At 38.2% G+C, this 23,166-nt stretch overlaps 1 protein-coding gene across 2 annotated transcripts in view; it reads left to right on the forward strand.

The window, feature by feature from the left end:
- LOC134204838 (transmembrane protein 235-like) overlaps nucleotides 1-23,166 on the forward strand; it is a 107,836-nt gene that overhangs the window by 36,424 nt on the left and 48,246 nt on the right. For both annotated transcript variants that reach the window (XM_062679635.1, XM_062679634.1), the window contains exon 2: nucleotides 11,974-12,103. In XM_062679635.1, coding sequence (XP_062535619.1) covers nucleotides 11,974-12,103 — 130 coding nt within the window. The remainder of the gene's footprint in view (nucleotides 1-11,973; nucleotides 12,104-23,166) is intronic.

The raw sequence follows: 23,166 nt of genomic DNA on the forward strand, positions 1-23,166 counted from the left end.
GCCAAGTCGCGCACATATGTGATGCCGCCCGGTTTGCACGGTCAATGTACACCTGATTTCCGAAAGCTTGCGATGTCGATGTAGTGCAAAAGATGGTTCCATGACGGCAGCAGCGGTGGAACGTTTAAATGGGCAGCGCGTCCGTTTTCGTCCAAATGTGTTATATTTTGTATTGATTGCGTAAAATTCGTACACGAAAATTGAAAGTACATGCTTTACGCTACACAGATAAAAATATGTTGTGATTTTGAATGTATTTTCATGCACATATTTGGAGCATGCAAAAAACGTAACATTCAATCGATCTCACTATTCTTTTAAATCAAAATAAATTTAAACAGTGCTTGATCGTAAAATTCAATCAAATTTAATTGAATATCGAATGTTAATTCGTTTGATGGGATAAGCTGCAATTTTACACGTCGTTGAATTTTCAAAATTATTTGCTGTGTATTTAAATAGTACATTAAATATTCTGATGGTAGTGCGTCTATACTAAGGCACACTTGTCTCAATGTTGCATGGACCCTTCAGTCGACAGAGCTGGAGTTTAAAACCTGACCATTCAACAGGTATTTTCCTTTATTAGAATAAAGGTTCAAAGCTGTTGTTATTTTGATAAGTTAGTAGAATTCAAGTCTGTGACAACAAGAGTCCCTTCCGTTTCTGGCTACACTTAATAGGACAAAAAACGGTAACCAACTCTCAATCGAGTGAGAGTCTTTGGCAGCCCAAGCAATGCAACCCCAAGAAGGTGTGGACCGTGCAGGCTTGTTGTCTGTTTACATTGCAGAAATTGCTCACTTTTCACTTCCAAGGTACTTTAACTGCCACCGCTCATTTTAGTGGTGCCGGTTACCAACTTTGAAGCATGCTGCCTGAGTCATCCGCGCTTTATCCGTAGCATGTAGTCACGGTGGTAATAACCATAATAACGGTAATTTAACTGGAAATTTTGATGGCATTTCATTCTGTGCATATCTTCGCGTTTTCACTTCGCTGGCTGTTGCAGATTAGCGGCAGGTTCATTGTTTTACAAGTAAATAACTAAAGCAGTGTGGCATCTGCCAGAAGACACCTGATGGAATACATTAGTCGGGTTCCGAATAGCCCTTTTCTGATTCTTCGCGCTGATGCCGTTGTGTTTCACAATTCTGCAATAGGCAAAGGGCGGTGGTGCTGCCTGCATGCTCATCTGTTGGGACAGATTGTTTGAAGAACGGGTCGATTGCACGAGCTTATGTTGATTGTGACAGTGTTATTTGATAAGACGCAATATACATCACTCTTACTTTCATCTGGTCAATACAATTTTACTCAGATAAGAGTTAGCGTGATCATTGTTTGTTTAACAGGATTATAAACAAGAATTACTATTAATATACGACTCTTTTGACGAAACTTGAAATCTGCGAACTTTCACAAAATCTGTATTTTTTTCCAACTTGCAGAATAATAAGAAAATGGTGATGCTTGAAAAAATCTGTCATAAAATTTAAACATTCGCTGTAACTAAAATTAGCATTTTACTGAATGATGGTTTTTAATATTATTAAAATCTACCTATTGGAACACTACATCCGTATATCGTTCATTATTTGAATCTGAGTACAGGTAATCTTCGATATAACGTATTTACACTTTGTAAAATAATTTCAATTTGGATAGTTCTTCCGAAAAAAAATTGGGTGACATCATCTTATGGAGTCTAATTTTATCACCTAGAGGCATTGTTTTCACCTGTTTTCTTCAGTTGACACGATCCTCAGAATTCTCTCGTAATATTAGAGAATATTGAATTAATGACAATTTAAGCATGTTCTATGTCTGACAAATGTCTTGGCGATATTGGGCAAAAAATCTGTTAAAGTCAGAACTGATGTCAGGATGCTTCCAGGTCTTAGTCAGCCAATGCAAAGTTAAGATTGGTATAATTTTTTTTTAATCTTTATTTAGGAGACTTTCAGCTCGTCTCCGTTGGTATTGAAGATCTAAGCTTGAAATGTGTACCGGATTTTTTTTAATTAATCCTAGAGGGAAAATTCCCGTTTTTTTACGCAATTTTTAAACGAATTTCAGAAAAAAAATCCGTATCAATTCTTCAAAATTCCGACTACACTCATGAAGAATTTAAAAACCCTTAAGGAATTTTCGAAGCAAATTTGGAAAAGATTTTTTCTGGAGGATTATTTAAAAATAACTTCCAATGGAATTTTAGAGGAATTTCAAAAGGATATTCCGGAGGAGTTCCTGCACGCATTTTCAAAACAATTCCTAGAAGATTTTACTAATTAGAATTTTAGAAGAAATTACTATTAGAATTTCAGAAGAAATACCTAATTAGAATTTCCGAAGACGAGCTCGGTGGTCTAGTGACTAGCTCTTCTGCCTTATAAGCAGGGGTCGTTGGTTCGTCCCGTTCGAGTTCTTTCTATGTTTCACGTTCTGGTAAAACGATTCCCACTGTTATAACTTTCCACACTAACAATTCCAAAACCTCTCGTGGTACCAATGAGCGATAGTAGAGGACGTCTCTGCATCTTTCTTTAGTAGGTGTCCGTCCAACTAACCATCTTTCCTCTTCCTCAGTAACTCAGTAACTGGAAATGGACTTCCATACCGTTCCCATCTCAATTCCTATACCTTCAACTTGAATATTCTAACAGTAATCTGCTAGAATTGGAAATGAACTATAAAGCGCGTTTCCAAACATCCAATTAGAAATTCCATCAGTTGCTTTCTCCTATCTATCACATTGGCAGCTCGTTGACCAAGGCGGACCTCTCCCAAAAATTCCAACAAATTCTGCATGAACTCGTGGCAAGTGCAGAGGTATATTCGGCTTGCAGTGGGCGAGTGATTGCATCATCATTTCCTCCCCCTTCCCTACATTGACTTGCATTCTGTGTGACAGGCGCAGCTGCTAGTATGACCTAACAAGTGAGATCACCAGTACTTGTACATTGAAGATGTGAGCTAGTCCCCAAGCAAACATTTGTTGGTTCCCTGTGCAAGAACAGCTGATCTGGTCATAATGGAGTAGCAACCACGAGCAGTCAATCAAGCTCAAGCTCAAGCTCATTTTATTTGTTTTCTTTAGAAATTCCTCCAGGGATTCAATTGAAAACTCCTGAGGAAACAACTTCGTAACTAAATCAAAAAAATGATTTACAAATTCCTCATGTCGGAGCTTCAAAAATTGAAAGAAGAAATTTTAAGAATCACTTTAGAATTAACCTCAGGAGTTTCTTCAGAAAATTAAATACTTCCTCCTGGATTAGATTCCGGAAATTGTTTAAATCATTTATTTAGAAACCCATTTACGAATTTATTTAGAAATTTCTTTCTACGTATAGAAAATATTTAGGAAATTCTTTCGAAAATCCTTCCAAAAGTTCCTTAGGTGATTCTTTCGGAACTCCATTGGATATTTCTTTAGGTTTGCGTAGGAATTTCTTCAGAAATAGGGATTCATTGGATAGGAATAGGAAATTGAAGAAATGAGATTTTTTTTTTTAGAAATTCATTCAGGAATTGATAAAAATGAAAAATGTAATCCTGAAAGAATTCCGGTGAAAACATCAAGATTTCCACTGGGAGATCCTCCAGGAGTTTCTCCAAAAACTCCTCCGGGAATTCTTCCAGGAGTTCCACTGGCAATTCCTCCAAGAGTTCCTCCAGGAGTTCCTTCGAGAATTATCCCAGTAGTTCTATCTGCAGTTCCTACGGGGTTCCTCTGAAAATTCTTGCGGGAAATTCTCCAGAATTTCCTCTGGGAATTCATTAAGGTTTCCTTTTGGAATTCATTTAGTTTTCTTCAGGAGTTTATATTGAAATTCACCCAGAAGCTCCTCCGAGAATTTCTCTGGGAGCTCCTCAGGGAATTCTCCGGGATGTCCTCTGACGATGACGATGGTCCAGCTTTATACCCCCACAAAGGTTTCAGCTATACGAGATTTGTCTATAAGATGAATTTTCCTCGATTTTTTCCGAGGATTCTTCTGATAGTTTCACTGGCATTTCCTCCGGGGGTTCCTTTAAAAATTCTCCCGGGAGTTTCTTCAGAAATTCCTCCGGAAGTTTCTACGAGAATTCCCCCGAGAGCTCCTTCGGGAATCCCACCAGTAGCTCTGCCAGGAATTCATTCAGGCTTTTTTTCAGGAAATCATTTAGGCTTACTTCAGAAATTTAAATGGAAATTCCTCCTGAAGTTCTTCAGATAGTTTCTGTGGGAGTTCCTCCGGGAGGTCCTCTAGGAATTCTTCTAGGAGTTCCTCCTGAAGTTCTTTCGAGAATTCTTACGGAAGCTCCTCCGGCAGTTCCTCCGGGAACTCCTCCGGGAGATACACCCCAGAAGAGGAATTCCCAGAGTAATTCCCGTAGAAATTATCAGAGGAATTCTAAGTCACTAAGTTAACTAAGTCCCGTTTTATTAGGAAATGCTAAGACAATGTAACAATAAAACCGGACTTAGTTAACTCCTTGTACCTTTAAATAACCAAAACCCAAACGTCGGATAAAAACGTAAAACCCGTTTTTGAGCATAAGAAGACTGAATGCCATAACCTCAAATATTATTATTATCTTTATTTTGGAAGTTTTCAGTCCAAGGCTGGCTCACCTCGAATCCAGGAATTCCCTGTGAAGTTCCTGGAGGGATTCCCGGAAAACTCTTGGAAAAATTCCAGGAGAAGCTTCCGAAGGAACTCCCACAAGGAAGTCCTGAAATAGTTCTTGGAAAAGTTCCTGAGGAATTTCCGGAGAAATATCTGAAAGAATTCCCGGATGAAATATCAGGAGGAATCAATGCCGAAATTCCCAGATGAAATCCTGAAAGTATTCCCAGATGAATTCTGATGAAATTAATGGAGGCATTCCCGGGCGTTTGTTCTGAAGAAATTCCTGGAAGAGCTCAATGGAAGATGTCCTGGAGGAATTCTCAAATTAATTTTCGAATGAAATTCTGGAGTATATTCCGAGTGAAGTCCGGAAAGAATTCTAGGACAATTCTGTGAAAAATTCCCGGAGTAATTCCTGAGGGAATTCCAGGAGAAGTACCTGAAGGAATTCCCGGAAAAATACCTGGAAGAATTTCCGGGGAAATACTTGGACGAACTCCTGGAGAAATTCTCAAAGAAATTTGTAGAGGAATTCTTGAAGGATATTCTGAAGTAATTGCGAAAAGAATTCTAGAATGAAATCCTAGAGGATTTCGCTATTAAGTTTATGGCGGTTTTATCCCAGAGGAATTAAAGGAAGAGCTCCTGGAGAAATGCCTGAAGAAGTTCCTTGAAGAATTTCCGAAGGAATTTCTTATAGATTTACAAGCGAAATCGGAGAATTTCTGTCATAATTTTTTGAAGAAACTTCTGGTGGAATTTCGGGAGGAGATTCCGTATGTATTCTTGAAGGAACTCTCGAATACATTCCAGAAGAAATGCCGGAGGTTTTGCTGGAAGAATAGCCGAAAAAATGTCTAGAAGTAAAACTTGGAAAGAAGTAAAAAATCTTCAAGGAATTTCCTCATGAATTCCCTAAAAAAAATTTAGTGATGGGTTTCTAGATAAAAAGGAATTACAATTACATGAGAAGGATTTTCGAACGATTTTCAAAAGGAATTTGTGGATAACTTCCCGGAGGAATTAAGAAGTTCCCAGGGGAGCTTCTAGAAGGATTTTAAGGAGAATTTATGACCCCGAAATGTTTCGAGTTGTTTTGAGCTTTCATATGTATTATGGATCCTAGATACCCTAATAAGTTTTTGGGAATCTTTTGAATTTCAACCACCTATTGCAAGTGTGTAGGAGCCGGACAAAACAAAATACTCATCCTACTTTGTTGGCATGTGTACAAAAATACATATGAGAGAGTTGGTTCTGAAGGTGTATTGCGAGAGATCGGCTGATACCTGGTGCTGGGAATTTGGTTTCATCAGTACCCGCTAAGCTGCGGTGGACGACGGAGGTCCTTCGTAGCTTAGTAGGGAAAGCACCTGCCATGCGAACTGGGGTCGTGGGATCAAACCCCACCGAAGGGGCGGTTACCCTCCAATACCTTTTCCGAACTAAATCTATCACATGTTGTACACATATGCATAATCAAGTTTCAGGCATAGTAATTAGTTTCCACTCCGGGTGGCTTAATACCCGGCATATAGGCAATTAACTTTGAATGTACTCACCTATTTCTGAATATGATTGGATCGTAAAGTGCACATGTTAAGGGAATTTATTTCAGTCCCTGTGTTCACAAATTATTTTCTTTGTTTTTAATAAGTTTCTAATAATAAAATAAATTTCGGGTAATTTTTCTTTTCAGTGATATATAGTTATATAGGTGAACATATATTTGTTTTTCATTCAAAAATCAGACTAAAACGCCAAATAAATCACCGAAAAGTACATCGAAAGCAGTCGACATCATCAAAATAAGGGTAATTTTTCTTAAAGTCGAACCTGTTTGTAGAAATTGTTCGCAAGAAAAGCGCTTCCACACTGCTAGCTGAACCTTAGTTTAGAAAAATAAATATTCGCCCATAAAGTACATGGTTGAACAACATTCAAGTACTATAAATAAGGATGATTATTCATGCTTCGATATAACATAAACTTCAGTATAACGTATGTATAACTTTGAAATGAAATGTACGTTATATCGAAGTTTACCTGTAAATGTATCCTAATAAATTATCTTTAAAAAACTCGCTTAGTTCAAAACTTTGTAAAGGTATATAGCGGAAGTCTTATTAATTGTCAATTAATAATTAATTTATTCATCATTATTAAGGTGATTTACGACAGAATCCAAAAATGGCTGCCATAACGGCCGTGCTAGCCATCACCTCGCGTTTTTTGCTCGCACAAATGTAAATTTCTCACTAAGTAAGTTTTATATCAACATTTCTTTTCCTATTCTTAGTTATAGTAAAGATGGACGTGGCCGGGAGTAGTAACCCTCATGCTTTTATCATTTTTAACTTAGATTTAAGTCAAGGTTTACTGCCACCTTGATCAGATTGCTATAAGGTCCTTCAAAGAACTGTACTGCCGCTAACCGCAAGTAGAGCACATCTGTATATGGACGCCCATAAATCACACAGAAAAAAATAATGAAAAATAAACAACGCGTAAAACTTGACATGCGGAAATTTACACTATTCTACGCTGAAATTGTGCTCTTCCTAACAAGATTGCTTACAACTTGTATGCAATATTGACGATTCACGTCGAATATTGTATACATTTAGGGTGTATCCCATGTTGAATTACGCTAATAATGACGTTCCATTTATGTGCATGATTTGTAGCGTAAATTTCAGTGGATTTTTCTATCTGTGTAGATGTGCTCGACTTGCGGTTATCGGCAGTATGAGTATCACTAGTGTCCACTCTACGAAGTATACCATAACCACGCTAACGCTAACTGGACATTTTGCAATGAAACTTACGTAATTTATGAAACACACGCTGATGGTAACAGTTGGTAAAAATTGATCCAGAGTTCGAAATGTTATTAACGTTCGAAAGTGATGCAATTTAACTATGAACACTGTTTATCCTCTCAAAAAGGTTTAAGCACACAAACACAGACTGAACATATGTTCCATCCTTCCGTCTTTTAATAGATTAATTTTCATGTAGGATGTTGATCAGTTACTGCTTGTATGTACAGTATACCCCCGCTGATCCGTCAAATTTATGGCCGGACTATCGAGATTTCACTCGTCAAATTTGAATACTGACAGCATGATGTGTTTTCATAGGTGTTAATACTTTTTAATCCGGAAAATTCCTAATTAGCGTGATCCAGACTAACGAGTTGTCAGATTAACGAGAACCGGATGAGCGGGGGATACTGTACTATAGGTTTTTATTTGTGTTTGACATTTGCACGGTACCGCCATCCGATATCTACTTGTTCACACACAGTTAACAATAAGATAGGAAAGAGTTGCCATTTGGCCGAATAACACGTTAGTCCGAAAGGCATATAACCGAATTCCATTTGACCGAACCGAACAGTTGATAGAAAACTAGTTGGTCGAATAAGACGTTTAGCCGAAGAAGACCAAGTCCCGAAGACGAAGAAAACGTTGTTAGACCAAAAGGGTCATTTGGCCGAAAATGTTGTTTGACCGAACAAGGCATTCGGTCGAATGTTGGTCGGTTGAACCGATATTTCCAAGAAAAACATTCAACAAAACTGGTTATTTAACAATATATGCCATTTCGTGTTGTTTGGTCAAAAAAACCTTTTTGCCGATTAGGTTCAGACCAGATAAAAGCGATCTGGACATAACCAGCTAAACATTTTTTGGCGTAGAACTAGGTCTGTGTTTTCTATACTGAGGTATAATCGAAAAGCTTCATCAAAATATAATTTGAAAAGCTTAAAAACTGCACATAAAAATGCATTTCAGCCATAGTTTACATTAAATCATTAATAAACAGAGAATTATCATTTTTTGAATATAGTAAAACAAGCAAGAGGATCCACTTGATAGAGTGCCAAATTTGTAACGATTTAGCTCAAACGGAACCCCTGTCCGTTTTACCCTCATCTCCCCTACCTACTCGTTGCAAGTATATTTCAGTAATGTCTTCTTAAGGACAAGCATCACAGAATCCAAAATAATATTCACTAGCGTTTTCAAGGGTACACCACTCAATATGAAAGCATCGCACAACTATCATTTTCATCATTCCATGCATGCTGCGACGCAGCAAAGCTGAAATAATACAAACAAAAGTTATCCGCTGCCTCCGTATTGAGTGGTGCCCTTGCTCACTTTGAGCGATTAATTGTTTATTCTAGCGAACCTATTCTAAAACATCATATAAGAAATGCTAATACTATATTCCATATAATAATCTTCGTATTTATTAGTAAAATAGAAGTTACATAGGTCAAGGTCACATCACTTTCCATGGTGAATCCCTATTTATGTTTCTGATTACCCCACCCAACTAACACAACTTCATTCCCGTGGTTATTGTGGAAATGCAGAGATATTCTCGATCTCTATAGCAACAATAATCACACACTAACATTCCCTTCCTTTCCTAACTGACTGTAAGAACTTGTTGATCAATATATGGGAGCTGCTGGAACGTGCACCAATCCTAACCAGGCCAATCCTTACCACTATTCACTTGGATCGAAGTGCAATTCGCACCAGCTCTGATCAATCACGGAGTAGCAAACATTGATATGTACTGTACAGTCAGTCTAATCTAATCTAAATTTAAAATCTAAACAAAATGTTCGGCTGAATATGAAATGGCATATATTTACAAACGACCTGTTTAGCCAGATGTTTAGGCCATATATTTTTTTTCTGTAAAACGACATTTACGGGCGGATGTCCAGCCAAATTACGTTGTCAACTAAACACTTGGGTCACTTTACACGGATGGGTTTCGTCAATTTCCCGATCAACCACAATAGCCACCAAATTTTCAATACTACTTGATTTTCTCCGATTTTTGTGGATTTTTTTCGTGGGGTTAAATAAATGTTTCATTAAGCCCGAAGTCCGCAAAACAAACCGCGTAAAAAGCGACCGCAGTATATGACATTTTCGGCTGTTTTATCCGTTAAGCCAAATGGACCTAACCGCCAGACGACAATTTCGACCATATGACCCGTTTGGAAAAATGGGCATTTTTTCGTTTTGGCTAAATGAAAATTTCGGCCAAATGACCTGCTCAGCCAAACAACATTTTGTGCCGAATGATCAGTTCGGCCGAACGACATTTGCGGCCGTATGTTGCTTTCGATAAAATCACATTTTCAACGAAAAAACTTTCGGCCACAATGCTTTCGGCCTAGTGACAATTGTCCAAATGGTTTTCGGCAGAATGCCTTTCAGCCAAACAACATTTCGTGGCGAATGATCAGTTCGGCCGAACGACATTTTCGGCCGTATGTTGCTTTCGATCAAATAACATTTTCAACCAAATAACTTTCGGCCAGAGCGCTTTCGGCCTAGTGGCAATTATCCAAATGGCTTTCGGCAGAATGAATTTCAGCCAAACAACCCTTCCATACGTACTAGAGTATATAGCAGACCCCAGGGAAATCAGAAAAGTTTGATATTCCTTTCAATGTTTCCCCTCATCTCCCCCCGCAGTTTGCCCACAGGAGTCGATGACGGTTGAGTGTGTACGTGTTTTGTGCGTTATACCGCTATTTGATTCGTATTAGTTCAAGAAAAAATTGAGTTTTTCTTCAGCTACGGCCATGCGGCTAATCAGTTGAATGGAAAAGCGCAAACTTCATTCAACCAATTGAGATCAAAGTTTTTCTGAATCGTTTTGAGACCCTAATGAACTGTGCAAAATATGGGCTCGATTGTTTGCATCATCACTTTCCGCATCGCATTCTTAATTTATATAGAAATTAGTATAGGAAAACGTACTTTTCTATATTTTGCTCTTCAATTGATTGTAAATCTCGTGACTAAATGCGTTAGCGTATAGTCTGAAAGATGTCGGAAGACTAGCCTTTTGGTTATACTTTAATGCAATGTCCCACTTGATTTACGATAAACTGAAACCGCTTGAAGTAAAAATACGAAAATATAGGTTTTCCATACTAATTTCTATACAAACTTCAAACGCGATGAGGAAAGCAAGCAACCATTGGGCTCAAATTCTGCACAGTTGCTTGAGACGCAGAATGGTTTCTAAAACCCATTGATTTGAAAAAATGACCATGACATGACGCCCTACTCTAATACATACATTACTAAACGGCCTGTGCGGTTGAATGTTTTTCTTGGTCATACCATTTTTCGGACAAAAATTCATTTTCGGCCATTTGACCTGTTCGCCCATTGCCATATACGCCGGTCACATGACATTTTCAGCTATTTTACATTTTCGGCCGTATTGCTCGTTGAGCCAGTTAGTCTATTCTACTACATGACCACTTTGGCTAAACGGCATTTTCGGCTCCCGCAATTGGAGCAAGGATGATAATGATATGCTTGACAACTATCAGTATTCTATCAAAGAAATGCTCCAAGCTACTAAACAAACCTTTTGGCACTTTTACCTACTTACAGCAAAAACCTATCACCATTTTGCGTTTGATGGATGGATGGCAGGGCTGAAAATTTTGATAACCTTTTTCCTGTAGATGAATGTGTATGACATTTTTATCAGCTTTTGAGGGTTTGGTATTCCAACTGATCCCATCAATACCTACTCGCAGTGAAGTTATGTTACTCCTTGTTTGCAACTTCCAATCTGCAACTTCTGTTCAGGTAATAGTCAAACGAAAGCGAATCGCACTTTCTCTGTCCCAGCGGCGTGCATCAAAACAATTGTAGGTACTTCCACGTTGTAACTACCTTTACCTGAGGATACTAAAACAGAAGTTTAAAGTCAACGACCATAGCCGTTAGCCATCCGCGTCTCACATGCTCGGAAGCGTGGTATATCTGCTTCTTGAGCGCATTATACCATGTTTTGCTAGACGAAGTGGAAGACAAAGTGCAAAACAAAGATACCAGTCTGCCGGTGGTTCCCGTTTCCCTCGGTTTCGCACCCAATAGGTCATTGCGCGCGGCAAACCTAACCTCACTATTTTGACAGGTACTGGTCCTGTTGTTTACGTCTCGGACTTAGAATTTTTTTGATCCAAATTAAATCTGCATATTTCACGATTTTGAAGACATTCCGTACATTCCGCATTCAAATATTGGTAATTATCGATAAGTTTGGGTAATTAACGATCAGAAAATCCAAAGAATGATAGAAGTATCTCAAAATTGAAATAAAGTCGTCTGTAAACAACAGTATTCCAGTACCTGTCAAAAGTCGTGTGTGACGTCACGGTGCAATGGAGTATAAAGTTCCAATGGAAATAAAACGAATGTTTTCACAAGCTTTAATTTTTTCATCCTTCCTTTTATGGTTATGAGTTTAGTGTTTTAAAATTATGTTTCGTTTCCCGTTCTTCTTGCAGACATTTATAGCAAAACACCCCGATGGAGCATCACTCACAGAATCGTTCAACAACAGGCTCGTCTACTACACCCGGACGCGTGGCCTGTTCCGGTACTGCTACCCGAAAGAGAAACCCCCAGCGTCATCCGGTGAGTACTTTCTCTGTCCCCAGCTGATAGCAACTGAAGATGAAACTGAGGCAAAAAAACAAACTTTTAAGGGTTTCAAGAATGTGTTCGGCGTTTTTATCATAGTTCTTTGAATGGGACTCCTAGTTCCGATCTCGAATAACCACATCAGGGACGGAAACATCTTGATTAAGTCTAATATGTTGCTAAAAGCACGGTAATTTTATTTTTCCTTAGTGGTGCATAAAATCCCAGTTTTTCATATATAAAGTAAACATGAAAGAGTTGAAGTTTGCAATTGCGTGGGTGTTGGATATGGGTGAAAGAATGAGAATCTCCCCCGTCAGTGCGAGCTGATCATGTTTCTCGCGTAGAGGTGAACAGGGGCATAATAACAGAGTGGGTTGATTATTTACTATACATCAATAACGGACGCGGAAAATCAACCGTTTGTCCAACGGCAGGCTGCCGTGGCGTGGGAGCCGCGCGATAGATAGCATATCTGGCAATCTGATGGAGGTAGTTATTATGCTTGCGTAGTTATCCATCAGGATCCAGTGTATCAGTATGAATTTAAGATCAGTCAGAATGTTTCGTTGCTGTTTCAGTATTTACTTCGGTTCAGTAATTAACTTCGGCAGTTTTGGTTCTATTAGCATTAGCATTAGCATCAGCATTGAGCAATTCGCACAAATTCGTAGGTGGTACAAGCCAAGACTATTATATGAAAGTAGCATCACTTTCATCCGTTACCACAGATAATGATTTAGGACTAATCACCATCTCTTAGATGGAAGCAAGGAAACTCTCCAATAGTCGAGATCTGCCCTGGCCACGTCCTTGGGAATGCTGAGGAAGGGGAAGGATGGTTAGTTGGGCACCTACTTAAGAAAGATTCAGAGAACTCTGCGACCTTTCATAGGTGCCACGGGAGGTTTTGGGATTGTGTGGAAGGTTATAACAGTAGGAATCGTTTTGGTAAAACGTGAAACACAGAAAGAACTAAGATAGAAATGCAAAGTAGGAAAGGACGAGCCTGGAATCGAACCCACGACCTCCTGTTTATAAGGCAGCAGCGGTAGCCACTAGACCACCGAGCTCGTCAACTTCGGCAGTTTTGATTCTATTCACACAAAAAAACAAATCTAACAATTCTGTATAATATGTTGGTATATAAATTTCAATACAAAAAATGTAAGCTTTCTATACAGGTACTGTATAAAACTGTGAGACTTTAATACAATGATTGAAATGAAATTTTTCAAATTTATATACGCCAAAATTTTAAACAGATTTGGCAAGGATCTTATACAGAACTGTATGAAAATCTGCCATTCGCTGGTTGGGTGATCAAGTGTTATTAAACACACATTTTCGATTGTAAATACTTTTAAACAGCGCACAAATAGTTATTTTTTTCATATATTTCCTTGAGGGGGGCTGAGGTTAACACCCCCCCCCCCCTCCGCTTCCAAACTGCCAAAATTTTGACAATAAATTTTTTGTTCTCTAAAAAATTTCTGCTGGAACATACAGTAAATACATAGTTCTTTCTTACCCAAAATTCAAGAGACCCCTTCGAATAAAAATCTGGAAACTCTTTGAGAATTTTTGGACGGTGTATGCGATTCATAGGCTTTCAGTAGGCAAATGCATACATCTTCACCTCTATAGTATTTTGATTAACTTTAATGACGTTATTCCGAGTCGAAGTAAGCTCTTCAAACATAAAATTCGTGAAACAGATAGCGACATCTGTAGTATATCTAAAATAAAAAACGTCTAAGGTAAAAGTTATCGTTAATTTACAATCAATTTGTGCAATGAAGTGAAATAATTTGAAATTTAGAAAATCTTGCGCTTATTATAATAAGGGCATAACTATATTGATTGATTTCTCTTTATCGATTTTATTATTTGGTTATAAGTCAATGTTTCCATAAGTTACAGCCGTGATTTTTGCTTCTTGTTCAAGTTGCAATCATCCATCATTTTACTGGATAAATAAATTCAGCAGTTGAGTATTTCAATGTTGTCGGAGTCTTTCAGTTCCATAAATAACAACACTCACTTTTTTAACACTTATAATTTTGTTTATTTTCTAAATACTTTTATCTTTTCTTTTTTTATTTATTTCTGTCATGTTTTCACATGAACCCACTCTCACCAACATCTGACAAACTGACTGACTGACTCAACGCAATCAAGCTGACACTCTGTGACCAGGGATGCCAGATACAATTTTTATCAGTCTGTATCAATCTCAGAAAAATGTCTGTATAAAGTTGAGAAGGTACAGGAAATTATTATTAGAAAATTATTCAAAAAGCATTCGCTTTTAACAACGTAAAGCTTGATCCACTTAGTATTTGGCCGTTTCTTTCCAATTACTGCGGCGCCTCTGGTGGCCGTACCGAGAAGTAAAATACATCACATCGTTGCGGAAGGTTTGTTTAATTTATGGTGACTGATGAAACTCAGTATTGATGCTCACGTTCAAAAGTTATCGAAAATGGAACGCGAGAGATGGAAACAAATTTTGCACACTCACGTTGGAAATCCATCATGGAGGAATGATTTCAAAGTATCTAAAATTTGCGAAATTAACTGTAAAAACTGTCAAACGTTATCGGGAAACACTATTGCTGGATAGCGTAGCACAAAACAATCGTAGAAGCGGATCATACGACCAGAAACTACAAGTGAAAGTCTGCAGAGCAGTTCGGAACCATTTTGGGATTTCCTTGCATGATTTAGCGAAAAAGTTCACTGCGCCGTACAGCACAGCTCAAATAATCTGTCGGCGTGAAGGTTTCAAGTCGTATGATGTCAGTAAGCGTCCCAACAGGACCCTGTAACAGAACCTGGTTGCCAAACATCGCGCAAGAATGCTGGTCGAGCAAGTTCTGACGAAATACAATTGATGTATTTTGATGAGCAATGAAATTAATATTAAAATTGACTTTCAATTCCCGGGACACAAGTTTTACCTTGCCAAACGGAAGGGTAATGCCCCAGGAAAATTCAAATATGTATATGCAGGCAAGATTGCCCACAAATTGATGGTATGTCAAAGCATCTGCAGTTGTGGAAAGTTTTCATCACTGGAGCGACCATAAATGGGCAAATATACAAGGAGGAGTGTCTTCAGAAGCGATTTTGCCATCAATTCAATCACACGACTGTCCGGTGTTGCTTTGGCCTGACTTAATAAGCTGCCATTACAGACGGGATGTGATGGAATGGTATGAACCGAATGATAATGACGTTATTGAAAAAACTATCAACCCACTAAAATGCCCAAATTTTCGTCCCAATGTAAAATATTAGGCAATTATCATAGGGAAACTTGAGAAATGGTGCAAAATAATCAGAAAACCATCTTATATGGAGAAGTGGTGTGAAAAAATGACAGATTAAGTTGACCGTTCTACTGTGCAAAAAATAACGAGTGGTATTGAGAGAAAAGGCCGAGATTTCTTCCGAAATGCCAATGAATAATTTTTCGATATTTTTTCCATCAAAGTTTATTAAATTCCCTGTATAATAAAACTTGACCCACCTTTTTATGAACTTTTTCGGCAAAGAAATGTCTAATTTCGTGCGGCCAAATTCTAAGTGGATCAAGCTTTAGAATATCGAGGTTTCAATAATCAAAAGTCGGTCTAAGACTTAGTCGAGTCAAGTACGAGTTGCTGAAGACAAGTAAGATTGCTGTTGAGGTGGAAATACGTATTATGAAATTTACGAGCCTGTGACAAGGGCGGTGTCATCATCATCCATAGACATAGACCGCTGTCATCATTGAAAAGTAGTACGAAAAAAATATTTGTGCCCGGGACATCCTGGCTACGATTTGGCGATGAGCTAAACAATAGCATGACAGTAGCCTGGAAATTTCCTCTAAAATTACAATCAAGTGGTGCATGGTGGAATTAAATGGGATAATACTATCTCGTATTATGACAAGGGAAGATATTCCACTTCAAAGCTCTAAATAATGTTCTTATCAATATTTATGTTGTTACATTAGCATTAATTGATAGTATTTACGCAATTTTCTAACTGAAAATCCGTTGGGAAGTCCAAAAGAGTTCGGTTCGGAGGAGAGGCAATGAAGGAATAAATCCGTTTGGGAACCCAAAGAACGGAGCGGACATCTTTTGGGTTTACAAACGGAGAACCTTCTGTCTTTCGAACTTTTTTGGGCTTTCAAACGGAACTCTTTTTGTGCTTTTGAACAAAATCCTTTCCGCTTCCGAACGGAATCTTTTAAGGCCTCGGAGCACCAAAGGATATCTCTTGTTCTGGAACAGAAAAAAAAATCCATTCAGAAGCCCAGATGGCTCTTTGCGGAGTTCCAAAAGTTTGTCTTTCGAAAGTCTAAAAGGAATTCGTTTGAAAGTAAAGCCCAAAATAATTTCGTACAGAAGCCCAACAAGGTTTCTTTCGGAAATACAAAAAAAATGCTTTTGGAAACCGAAAAGAATTTCTTCAGAAATATAATGGAATTCCTTCCAGAATCCCAAATAATTCCGTTCGGAAATCCAGAGAAAGGTCTTGTTTTGGGTTTACGAACCGAGATTTTTCGGTTTACTGAACGAAGCTCTTTTTGGCTTTCGGAAGGAACTCTTCTGGGTTTTCGAAACGATTTCTTTTGCGCTTCCTAACAAAATCCTTTTAGGGCTTCGGTAAGAAATCCCATAAGAATTCTAATCGGAATCCATTGTCCAAAGCAGAAAAAGATTCCGTTCAGAAGCCCAGAACGCTCCAATCGAAAGTTCAAAAGTATTGCTTTCGAAAGTCCAAAAGGATTGGAATGATTTTGTTCAGAATTCCATCAGAATACCGTTTGGAAGTTCAAAAGATTTTTTGGGAAGCCCAGAGTGATTCCTTTCGAAAGCCCAAAAGAATTTCGTTCAGAAACTTGAAGGGATTCCGTTCCGATATATCCTAGAAGGATTACGTTCGGAAGTTCTCATAATTCTGTAAGGAAATCCTTACGAACGTATATCTTTTCGGCACTCTCATGGAATTTTATTTGGGCTTTTGAACGGGATCATTTTGGGCTTCAGAATGTTTTAATTTTTGACTTTTGAATGGACTCTTGTTAGGTTTCCGAAAGGAATCAAAGAATCTTTCCGTTTGAAATTAAAAAGAAACACTGTTTGGAACCCAAAAGAGATCCCGTTCTGAAGCCTAAAAGCACCTAAAAGGCTCCGCTCGGAATTCCAACAGGATATCGCTTGGAAACGTTATAGAGTTCCGTACGAAATCCGTTGTTGATGAAGCAAGTGTGTAGGAGCCGGACAATACTAAATACTCATCCTTCTTGGTTGGCATTGTACACAAATACGTATAGATAGACATTAGACATAGTCACATAGTCACCAGTGAACAGAAAGGTGAACATAAAAATGAACATTTAGTGAACAAAATTAGAGATCATAATCAATGATAAGCCGATATCCCATTCCGGTTTGAGACTATAATACAGATTCCTAAATGTACAACAGATACAGACAACACGACAGGCTAATGGGTCAAACACAATTGGTACGTTTGCGTGCGTTTTGACAGTTTTCCATGGGAAAATGTCAAAACGCACGCAAACGTATCAATTGTGTTTGGCCCATAAGACTGCTAAGCTGAGAAAACAACACATATTAAATAAAATCCAGTCGAAACTCCACAACATACGTATGAGAGCTCAACTCAATCCTTCAAATGTCAGAATTACAACTAATTTTGATTACTTGCTTTATGTTAGAGAGTATCTTGATGTTAAAGTTCACTCATCTTATTCTCATTTCATATCATATCAAGCAAAACAACTATCTGAATGGGCTATTAAGCATCTCGGCTAATCAACCCCAGGAGCTCTGTTTGATTTGATGCTTCGAATGACTGATTTCTATCTCTTGCAATGATTGAGGTTCGGTGTGCGTGACGTCAAACTCGAGGAGGTTCATTTAGTTTGGTCAGAAAAAAAAACAGGTTGAAAATTATCGAACCAGCGATTCAATTGGTTGAAGAGGCCCGTTAACAGCTGATCAGCCGAGTCTTTTACAGATGTCTCCGTCCCGCAGAGCCGTCGCGGGGTATCGTAGAAGAGACGATTGTTGTCAGTTATTACGTCTTTTCCAATCTGCATCATCCGTTAAATGGAATATTACTGTCGACTCTCTAGATCTCGATGTTCCATATTTCGATATCTCTCCCTATGTCGATGATGGTTTTCTCGGTCCTTTCAACTCACATACATTTTTACGTTCTTCATATCGATAACCTCCATATCTCGATATCTCTCTATCTCGAGGTGTTCTGATCATATTGTGCCTTGAAACAAAATTACAACTTTCGTGGTCATTTTTCATAGATGTCATAGATGTCAGAGCCCATAGATGTGTAACATTTATACACGCATTATCGAAGCATTCACCGTCAGAATCCATCACGTGCCGGCCAAATTTTCAAAAATATCAATGTAGCTTATTTTCTGGAGGTATGTTTTTCTTGGGCGACTATCTGGCGCTTATTTTTTGTGCGGCTAAAAATATGCGGATGAGAAGATTTTTTTATGAGCAGTACAATATTTAAATTTCTAGGCTACTCTACTAGACATCTTTGGTTGAAACAACAAAAAATCAGAAAAAAATTAAGCTCTTTTTAGTGGGTATTCAACAACAACTTTCCATTTAACTCCACTACGTTTTGTTATCTTTGCAGATACGTATTTCGACCGCAACTGTGTGGTCGTCTTCAGTGTCTCGTACTTGACTCGACTTTACATTTGTTTTGTTGTCGTATTTTATAGCAACGAGCTTTTTTCGATCTAGTATCCATTGCAAAGTTCCTTCTATTCTTAGATCTTTCCTTATTTCGATGGTTCCTTCAATATCGAGATGTAGGAAGTCTACTGTAATGTAAACATTATTGAACTGAATCTTTGGTTGACAAAATTATTAATATTTTTTTTCTGATTATAATAAAATATGTTTTTTTGTAATCACGTATTACAATCCTTTTTATATTCCTTTCAAGTGTACATTCATTTGAAATGTATCTAGGGTAAATGATCCAATAGTGGAGGAACTAAGCACGTTCCAACACCAATCATTTTCCTAGAATTAAACGAAATTTCATTTCGCTTACCTTAGATATGTATTCGAAAGCGTTCCCCATCTATTCTTTTGTAAAAATGCTTCCGTCTCATGTATTTCATGTATTCCGTCCTAAAATAACAACTCCAATATTTTGTACGCTGTTCCAGTAGTTGCGGTATTTTTTAATTCGTGTTCCTATAGTTACGAATTCTATTATTTTCTTACGAGACTCGCAACTATAAGAACACTACCGAGTTGATCAACTCGCAGAGACAGAATTAAACTCGTTGTGCTAGTTTATGTAAAAAAAACTCAGTATGATATGGCCATTTTTTGTAAATTCATATTCATTTAAACACTTCATCCAATCAATATTTTGCCAATACTGCCAAAACAGTATTACTCCCTGAGAAATGTGTAAGAGAAGCCAATGAAAGTGTGAAGTATAAAATGAATTCAGCTTTGAACGGCAACTCCTTGAATGATATTTGACGGACGACCAGTATGAGTGATGGGATGATAATTTTAATTTATTTTTCAAACGAGTGATAGTTGCGATAGCTGCGCTTAGCTATGCTTACCAATGCTGCAATAGTTATGGTCTGGTGACCATACGAGAGCTACAATGATGCGTGCTCGCTTTGGCTGATGTACTATTAATAGAGATTAATGCACTTAACAGCGATTATCATTATTGATATACAATTAGACGGTTACAAATATTTAATCAATTAAAAAAATATGCTCTATGTAGTGCTTTTTGAGTGATTAAAGGGGAAAATATTTGAAACTCATGAAATTTGTCTATAATAGTATTATTGCTCCTTCAAATTGTCACCAATGCATGTATTTTTGTTATTGACCAAGAAGTCAAGGTTTTTGAAGGAAAAAATGGTATTGACTCTATACACAGTTAAAAGAAGTTGGAACCATGTCTACAGTTCAGTAATGTTTCTGTAACCCATGTCCGATCGAATCACTTATTATTTATCAAAGCCTGTGGAGTACATAAAAGTCTACTTAAGTCAACTCGGTCCATGGTTGCACATCGCCAACCGTACAGTGTACGGAGGGTCTAAAACTCATCTTCCACCTGATTGATCCACCTTGCTCGTTGCGCACCTCGCCTTCTTGTTCCTGTTGGATCGTTGTCGAGAACCATTTCTACTGCATCCGACATTTAGATGAAGGCCCAAACCATGGGTCGAAACGTCGGATGCAGTAGAATCTCTTCGCCTTTTTTAAATTCTATGACCAGAAAAGCCCAAACAGAGGGATCATGTGAATAAATTTATCGTAGCGTTAGCGTCCCTCTCCAATGCGTCCTTCTGATTCTTGAATTTTCCAACAACCACGGTCGCCTTTTTATTATGCACAGGAAAATGTCAAGACTGGCAATTCCAAAAAATTATCGTATTTAATAAAAAGTTTCTATAAAATTGGCTAATTATTGAAAAGTTTCAGAGTAGATTGATATAACCTCTAAAATCCATCGAAAATACAGGAACTAACCGTTTGAAGAGTCCTTCGTTGGCGAATACCAGGCAGATATCGGACGCCAGATCAAATGTTTACCCTGAGACAAATCCTTGAAAATCCCGGGAGTACTCGAGATGGCACTCGAGCTCGTGTAATAGTCTTTCTCCAAGTCGTTACTTCAAATGACAAAGGCATGATGTTTGGCATTTCTGTAATAAATAACTACTTATAATTTGGAAGATCGGTTTCGCAACATTCACCTCGGCCGTATGACCCGATCGACTGAATGGCCTTATGTGTCAAATGTCCAATTCGGTAAAAAAAAGCATTTTCTGCCATATGATCTATTCGGTCAAGCACTAATTTTGGTCAAATGACCAATTTGGTCGAACGTTCATTTCTCCCAAATGAAATGTTCGGCCAAATGGCTTTCGGTCAGATGAGTTTCATACTAATGGTTTCTTCGGAGAAATGGCATGCATATTCAGTCAAACAACTTTCGGCGCAGTGTAGCGTCGTCCGCATGTGCAACATGTGCCGGATCGGAGATCCGGAAGTGAGTAAATAATTCGTAACTCACTTTTTTGAAAGATCCGGTTCACCAGATCAGCGAAGTATCTTACAATTTGTAAGAAAACGGCAAAATAAAAAGTTCATAGTAAGTCCTCTATACATGTTATATATGCTTGTGAGCGAGAGAGGGATAAAATTATTGTCTGTACGTTTCAAAAGTTCCTGAATGACAACCATTTCACCATTTCGCAATCTCTCCTTACCAGGGATCGTAATTCTCACGAGCAGAGAATGCTCCCTCACGCTGATTTTCGCCGAGAGTTCGGTTTGCGGGAAAAGAGAAAAGGTCTGATGATAGAAAACCATATCTCTCTCACTATCAGTGCCGAGAAAAATTTATTTGCTCGTTTTCTCACCAATTGCGAAAAGAGAAGCCTTTATGAAATAAACAACTTAATCCCTACCTGCAGTCGATGTGGTGGTATGGCTATAGTGACCGCATCACATTGTCATTTTTGTTGATGTTCTAGGTTGAATCCCGTTGTGGTCAAAAAAAATTGTTATTGCTTACCGAAAATTTTCGCAAAAAGTGAATGAGGGTAAAAGTGATCCCTAGTATCATTTTGGTTTTATGCTGGTTTTATAACACTCTTGAAGAGTAAATTATGGTCTTCAAGAGCGTTATAAAACTTAAAATGTTACTTGGGATGAAACGAAAACTTATCAAGTATCGTACCTACTTGTACCTACTTTCGCTTATCTTCTAGGTTCTCTCTAGAGAAAAGTGGAGTTGGAGAAAGTTCTTTTTCACTACAAACTCCGAAAAAATATTCTCCCTGATCCGAAAAATGCTTGATTTCGTCTCATCGAAACGAAAAGTACGATCCCTGTTCCTTACGATGTGCTCCACAGATCCGATCCATATGAAAGATCCGGATCATCAGACTGAATGACCCAGATCTGATCCGCTCAAAGAAGTGATCCGTTTTGCCCATCTCTAGTGCAATCTAATCCAAACATATATTTGGACTATGTTCATTTGATATATGTTTTGTACAAATATGACGATTAGATACAGAATTGGAAAATATGCATGGACTTTTCTAGGCAGCTTGTGATGTGAGCCAAACAAATGCTGCGATGGAGGCGTGTTATAATTTACTCTACGACAGCGGTTCTTAACCTTTTTCTTGAGAGGTACCCCTTCGAACTTTTGCATTTATTGAGGTACCCCCTATTTTCATCGTCGAAATCAAAATAAGCGTAACTAATAACTTCATTATTCACATGGTTTCTATCCAAAAAGTTGATTAAAATTTTAGTTGTTTCGCGAAACTTTCCTATTTGAATTAAGTGTATACATCAATCTTCCAAGCCTCTTGAAAGGACGCTTCCGAGCCTTTTGAAAGAAGGTTTTTGACCCTCTTGAAAATAGGTTTCCGACCCTCTTGAAAGAAAGGCACCTAAGAATCTTGAAAGTAAGCTTTCAAGCCCCAAACAGAGGCTGACGAGTCTCTTGATAGGGGCTTCCGAGCCTCTTGAAATAAAGCTTCCAAACCTCTTGAAAGAAGGCTTCTGAGAATCTTGAAACGCTTCCAAGCTTTAAAAAGAGACTTACGAGTCTCTTGAAATAAGGTTTCCGTGCTTCTTGAACGGGCCTTCCGAGCCTCTTGGTAGAAGGCTTTCAAGCCTCTTAAAAAGAGACTTCCGAGACTCTTGAAAGGAGGCCTCTAAACCATTCGGAAAGAGGCCTCTAAGGCTCTTGAAACCCTAGCAGCACAAATGTTTCACATAGACCATTGCAACTCATATGTGACCAGATTTGGTTACAATCAAGTTGCTGCAACCATTTTGGTCCAACTTGTGCTGCTTGGGAAGGAGGCTCTTGAAAGGAGGCTTTCGAACCTCCTGAAAGAGGCTTTCGAAAGAATGAAAAGTCTCTCACTTATTATCTCTAGGGGCTTCCTTAGCCGCACGGTAAGATGC

The sequence above is a fragment of the Armigeres subalbatus genome, unplaced genomic scaffold (genome assembly GCF_024139115.2).
Source record: "Armigeres subalbatus isolate Guangzhou_Male unplaced genomic scaffold, GZ_Asu_2 Contig937, whole genome shotgun sequence".
In the NCBI taxonomy this organism is placed as follows: domain Eukaryota; kingdom Metazoa; phylum Arthropoda; class Insecta; order Diptera; family Culicidae; genus Armigeres; species Armigeres subalbatus.